Below are 6,788 nucleotides of genomic sequence, written 5' to 3'. Positions count from 1 at the left end.
AACGACCCTAAGCACACCGCCAAAGCAACAAAAGAGTGGCTGAAGAAGAAGCACATCAAGGTTCTGGAGTGGCCTAGCCAGTCTCAAGACCTGAATCCAATTGAAAATCTTTGGAGGGAGCTTAAAATTCGAGTTGCCAGGCGACAACCTCGGAACCTGAATGATTTGGAGGCTGTCTGCAGGGAGGAGTGGGCCAACATCCCTGCCGAAATGTGCACAAACCTTGTCACCAACTATAAAAACCGTTTGACATCTGTGCTGGCCAATAATGGCTTTTCTACAAAATATTAACATGCTGTTTGTCCAGGGGGTCAAATACTTGTTTTTCCTCATCAGATGGTCATCAATTTTAATAAATTCATATGATGTGATTTTCTGGAATTTTCTTTGGGATTCTGTCTTTCACTGTTAGAATGTACATATGATTAAAATTATAGATGGTTGCATTCTTTGTAAGTGGGCAAACCTGCAAAATCAGCAAGGGGTCAAATACTTATTTCCCCCACTGTATACGTATTAAAATAGTGATGAGCAAGCATCTACGCTACCAGAATTCTACCATAAGAAGAAGAACATAGTGACGAAACCTTTTTATATATAGTCCAGGGACGAAACGAAACAGTCCCATCATTTCTCCCTAGTTCATCACTTCTAAACATTCTCTAACATCACTTAAAGCAGCTAACGCTGCCCGTTGCTAAATTAGCCACAAAGCTAGCTAATGCCATGTTTATCAGTGGAGGAGCACTAACGTAATGAGCTGGTAAACTACAGTGTTTAACTTATTCAAAATATATCTGCGACCCGCTTGTCTGTAGTTACAGTCAGCGTGTCAGAAATGTTTAAATCAGAGCAGACATGTAAATAAACGTGAGCAGAACAAGAATCTAACACTTTGTTTGGCTTCCTGCCAAACAAAGTTATCTAGCTCCTCTTTCAAATGTGAAACGTAGTACTCATTGTAGACAGTCATGTAGTATTAGATGCATTCAACAGCAGGTAACTGTATCATAGACTGGGGACTGTTTTAGAGCGAGATGGTGGGTGAGAAATGGTTTCTCGTAGCTTTGATTAGAACTCAAGAGTGGTGGTAAGGGGATAAACTACATATGAATAAGCTACATTGAAATGGGTTATTACAGCAGATTATGTGCAAGGTAAAATACACATGATTAATCTCTCTCCCTCTCGGTTTACAGATGGCTGAAAAATATATTACTTATTTATAGAATGTACAATAAAATTTTATACCGGTGCCTAGGGCTGGACAATTAAATGAAAAGTAATCGAAAACCGAAATTCAGAGCCTCTAACAGACGTAATTTTACCATGTTGGTTATTTATAAATATTTTCCCTACAGTGTGTGTGTTCATGTGCTTTCCCTTAAAAACATACTACTGTGTGTGGAAAGCACTGTGCAGAGGTTAGCTGGTGCCAAGCGCCTTCACTTTCCAGCCGTTCTATGCAACAGTCTTTTATTTCATTTTATTAACGGACACGCTGGCTACACTGTAAATTTACTGCTAGACTGACAACAAACTCGCTTGCTTTTCCCATTACTTTCTGCTACTCACTCTCTCTCTTTCGCTCCTTAAAAGATCTGATGTTAACTCTGCTGCTCTTATAACAGCAGATGTCACGTAACTTAGATATCCTTTGATGAATGAGGAGAGGAAGCTAGCAGGCGTGTATTGCCTTGCTCGCACAGTGTGCAAGTGAAAATCAATAGTTCTGCATTGACGACAATAATCAAGTTGAATTTTAGTAGCAGCGGGAATTATTCAGCAGTGGTGATCTGCCTAATATAGGGGAACAGTGTCTCCATAATGTGGACGTCAACATTACCTTATCAATTAACATTTAGATAATCAATTTTTAAATAATATTAATCAAAAACATAAAAAAAACAGCTTTAATAACTGAGCAAAATTACAGTACAAACCTCGTCAGTGAACTATGAGGGCAAAAGAACAATAGCAAAAGAACAACATTCAAAACAAAATAATCGTTCAATAATCGTAATCGAGGTAAAATGTTCAGTTAAATGCAATTTTGATTTTCGGTGAAATCGTCCAGCCCTACCGCTGCCCATCAGAAGGAGAGACTTGGATATACTGTAGATACAGTTTAAAACTTATATGGATGGGATATGACGTGTGTATAACCTAATATGATTGAGTAAAGACGTTAACCTGGAGGTAGAGGAGTTTTCTTCTGGATTAGAACCACAGCCACCTTGGTGTTCCTGCCCTGAAGACTGGTCCTAAAGACAAACAAACACAACACAGATGACACAGATAAAATTTACTGCAGTTATGTTTCTCCTAGGGTGTCCCAAGCTGATCTGCAGGATAGTGTCTATAGAAAGCCCAGTCCATTCCCAATTCTTTTCATGTTTATTCCAGGTCAGAAATGCTTTCAGAACTCACTCAATAAAACCAAAGGCAAATAAAATGTACATCTACCTGACAATCTCCACTTTAGTTGCACATTCAGACTGTTTCTCTTTCCACTGTGGGTCGTCCCAGTCCAATTCATAGAAGAGCACAACCAGAGCTGGTACCAGGTTCAGATGTTTATTCATCCAACCCGTTTTCAGGATGCCTTTAGGAATGTACCACTCATAGGACGTTCGCTAGACATGCAGACAGAGAAGATTAACTGTTTAGAGACACTTTTCCCACATCTTAGCACTGATGCAGTAATCTGTAAGTGAAATGGGTTTGTTGGGATATTATGCTCTTTGTTGATGACCTTCTAAATCTCCTTATCCACTGCTCACCTTAGTGCGACATTTGGGGTACTCGTGGTCTCCTGGGAGGACTTTGAAGGAGATAGGAACTCTGTCAGCTCGCCGGTTGGCGCAAAAGGCGTCCCAAATGGCCCGGTGCACAGCATTGTACACCACATCCAGACCGGTTAAAGCCACGAAGGCCATAGGCCGACAACATAGTTCTGGAGGAAGCTCCCACTGGGAACCAGCCATCATGAGGGTTCAACAATGGATACACCTACGCAAGACAGAGCAACATCACTGCAGCAGACAAGACATTCCCATATATTCTCTTTCTGTACAAAATACCCTCCTACAGCAAGTTTATAGTGTATCTTTATCTTTCTTTATAAATATTCTATTTATTATCATTAGGGAATAACAACACAAAATCCTTATCGATTCACCAAGCATGAATAGACAGAGTCTTTCTGGACAACAACTTGCGGGTTACAAGACTTGAAGCTTAGCATTAACTAAGCTGCTAACTTAACAGTGACAGCTCGATGTTTACTTTTTTATGTGAATGTGTAAAGTTACACATTCACATAAAAATCTGCCGTAAGTTACATTCAAAAAGCGACACGTTATATACATACATATGTATACTAGACGAAAGCGGAAGTGAGATGACCTAACTCGGCTAAAGCTAACATTAACGTTAGTGGCATTGCTGTTGTCCTGTTGTTAGTATCCTCAACAAACCCGTAATTTAAAAAAGATTACATTTGTGAACTCACGGATAAGTTACAAAGTTGAACAGCAACATACCTCAGCTGCATCACTCAAGTGAACTGGTAAAGGTGCAAGGCACAGCTAGCTTGAGGGAGTTAGCTAGCTGCACTTCATAGGCTGTTTGCAGGCCGGTGGGAATGTCTATCAAGGTTAACAGTTAGCTAACTTAGTGGGCGAGGTTGCAACAACAAGCACATACAACGTTACGTCAGTGCACATTTAACGGTAGCTGTAGGCAGCCTGGTTTCGTTTTTCGCCAAGTTCCAGCGCTGGTCACAATCTGGCAGCTAATCACCGATGTGTCAAACTCAATGGAAGCAAAAATATAATAGATGGCAGATGCTGCTTAAACAACAAACTAGCTAGTTCGCTATCTATGGCAGAACTTGAATAATACATCCGGTTCGACTTTTCAAAATTAAAGCGCTACCTCACAAACTATGTTTTTTACGAATGACTGCTAAATGTTTTTCATATGAAAGGCAAATGATGAAAAATCTATCTTAATTACAATAACAGTGATAATTATGGTGACACTAATAATCTTAGTGTTTCCATACAGCATCCTAAAAAAATACAACGCAAACTGTCATCTACGGACGTCATGCGCACAGTATGCATGCGGGGTTCGGTGCCTGTAGTCTTCTTCTTCTTCTTCTTCTTCTTCTTTTTGGTTTAATGGCGGTTGGCAAACCAGTTTAACGGTGCATTACCGCCACAAGCTGGACTGGATTGTGGAACGAGAGATTAAGCAGGAAATAAATGAAATAAACAAAACAAAACAAACAAAAAACAAAAAAACAAAAACAAATCCCTCCCCCCAAAAAAAACAAACAAATTAAAATCTTTTTTCCAACTCAGTTTCTTTAAGAAACTTAATTATATGACAATATATCTGGCCTGCTGTTTTCCACAAGAGACCTGTCAATGAGATCATGATGTTTTGCCTTCCGTAATGACTGAAAGAAGCGTTCCCTCTTGATAGTGTATCTCCTACACTGAAGGAGAACATGTTCAACCGTTTCTAGTTGGTTACAATATATACATTTCCTAGTTGGGTGCTTACCTCAGACGAGTGATTATATTTTCTTCCCTACGTTTCCAGCCCACCATCCTTCCGGCACCAACCTGTCTCTGTACATTATATAGGTGCCTTCCAGTTTCACAATTGTCCCAATGCTCCTGTCAAACTGACTGTGCATAGGTCCTGATAAATGTCTTAGCTTCATCTTTAGTTAATGGGGTTTTTAGGTCTACATGTTTGATTTTCAGTGTTCCTTTGGCCAGAATATCCACCTGCTCATTTCCCTCCACACCAACATGAGCAGGAACCCAAAGGAAGCATGTGGATAAACCTTTTAGCTCCATCCTGTACAATATAAGGAATATGTCATTGAGAATATTGGATCTAAATGATGATTTGCCAGATTTAATACTCATTAGAGCAGACAAGCTATCAGATGCAATAACAGTATTATTTGTTTCCCTCTCTTCTATCCACTGCAGGGCCAGTAATATTGCAGTCAACTCTGTGGTATACACTGAGACATGATCTGATATTCTTTTCTTGATATATGACTCACTTGCTGTGATAAAGACTGCTGCACCTGCACGCCCTGTATCAGGATCTTTGGAGCCATCTGTGAAAATAAACATGGAGTCTGAAAAATGTAAATCAAAGTAATTCTGTACTATGCTGCATTCTGGAAGTTTCTTTGACATATCCTTCAATTCCTGCTGTATGTTTAGGTCTACACTTGGTGTTGGGAATAACCAGGGAGGAATGGAAGATTGTGACACTGTAGGGCTGTAATCTAATTGTCGTAATCCTATGACTTCTGCCTTTGCATCACCAATCCACCCAAAACTTGTGAAATTTGTCTCATTGTGTTCCCAGCAATCTATTAAAAGACTCTTGGCAGGATGAGAATCACATTGCCCCTGGAGATTAACCCAGTATGCCAACATTAACTTTACTCGCCTGATTCTTAACGGCATCTCTCCCATTTCCACCTGCATTGCTGACACAGGAGATGTTCTGACTGATCCACTGCAAATTCTCAAGGCCTAAGCTTGTAATACATCCAACTTCTTAAGGTTTGATTCTGCTGCTGACATGTACGCTACACATCCATAGTCAAAAACGGATCTCATGAGTGCCCAGTATATATTTTGGTGCCTGTAGTCCGGTGAGGTTTTAAAATTTATTTTTTAACCAGGTGAACTGGCACCTCTCCAGCAGTCTATAGAGGGCGCTACCAGATGTACAATCTCCCTACATCCAACTTCTTAAGGTTTGATTCTGCTGCTGACATGTACGCTACACATCCATAGTCAAAAACGGATCTCATGAGTGCCCAGTATATATTTTGGTGCCTGTAGTCCGGTGAGGTTTTAAAATTTATTTTTTAACCAGGTGAACTGGCACCTCTCCAGCAGTCTATAGAGGGCGCTACCAGATGTACAATCTCCCTACGTCTGGTCTCTGTCACCATATTGTGAAATAGGTGTATAAAGTTAGGTCAAAGAAAAGCAAAGAGACAGACAGTTTTAAAAAATCTTGAATGTTTTCCACTAGTTACCCTGTAGTTACAGTAATGTTATGGTGCTTTCAGACCAACCGCGAATTTTCGTGAAGTGTTCACACACAACGCAAGAAGGCGATTTTAACGCAATAACGTGAATAAACACAACTCGCCATTACTACAACTGTATGAACCCAAAGTAAACATTTTGCTGTGATTAAATAGCAATAAACGGATTAAACTGATGTCGAAATAACTACAACATGATGTAGATTTGTTAAATATATGAATTCATGCTTTGTCAGGTCTGTCAGCAAGACAGCAGGACAACTACTTCTAAAATGTTTGTTTTCTGAATGGAGTTTGGATCGATCAGAGCTAAGCTATGGTAACTTGGTCACAGTAAAGTACAATGATAGCTGGAATAAAGTTACAGACACATGTTTTCTGAACTCACCAGGTAGTTCAACCTCCTTGCTTTCTTTTCTCCAAGTAATGTCCAGTTTTGACCGTTTTTTATATAAATATGAAGTCGTAGTCCGACAGAGCAAATGACGCTAACAACAACACTGGAACCGGATGTGCACGGAAGCTAGCTGCTAAGAAGCTCCAGTGAAGATAAATCAACGTTGAAATACCTGAAATACATGAACTTGAAACCAAATGTAGAGATATTATTGCGAGTAGCCTCTGTTCTTTGAAGACCTGTGAGACAGGCTGCGTCATAAAGATTATTGCATATTAATATGGAAAA

The 6,788-nt window shown here is 39.8% G+C and overlaps 1 protein-coding gene across 3 annotated transcripts in view; it reads right to left on the bottom strand.

Moving 5' to 3' along the window:
- Positions 1-6,528, bottom strand: part of trappc11 (trafficking protein particle complex subunit 11) — a 48,972-nt gene extending 42,444 nt beyond the window's left edge. The window contains exons 1-5 of one of the 3 annotated variants that reach the window (XM_046030552.1): positions 6,492-6,528; positions 5,093-5,149; positions 2,784-3,012; positions 2,467-2,636; positions 2,194-2,264 (exon numbers count right to left, since the gene is read on the bottom strand). In XM_046030552.1, coding sequence (XP_045886508.1) covers positions 2,194-2,264; positions 2,467-2,636; positions 2,784-2,990 — 448 coding nt within the window. In that variant the 5' untranslated portion in view covers positions 2,991-3,012; positions 5,093-5,149; positions 6,492-6,528. Of the gene's footprint in view, positions 1-2,193; positions 2,265-2,466; positions 2,637-2,783; positions 3,013-3,545; positions 4,126-5,092; positions 5,150-6,491 lie in introns of those variants that run through there. The other 2 variants (XM_046030553.1, XM_046030551.1) reach the window with 2 other exon arrangements.
- Between the last annotated feature and the right edge of the window lie 260 nt (positions 6,529-6,788).

The sequence above is a fragment of the Micropterus dolomieu genome, linkage group LG19 (assembly GCF_021292245.1).
Source record: "Micropterus dolomieu isolate WLL.071019.BEF.003 ecotype Adirondacks linkage group LG19, ASM2129224v1, whole genome shotgun sequence".
In the NCBI taxonomy this organism is placed as follows: Eukaryota; Metazoa; Chordata; class Actinopteri; order Centrarchiformes; family Centrarchidae; genus Micropterus; species Micropterus dolomieu.
Note: the sequence above shows the minus strand (reverse complement) of the source record. Positions and strands in the feature narration are given on the sequence as shown.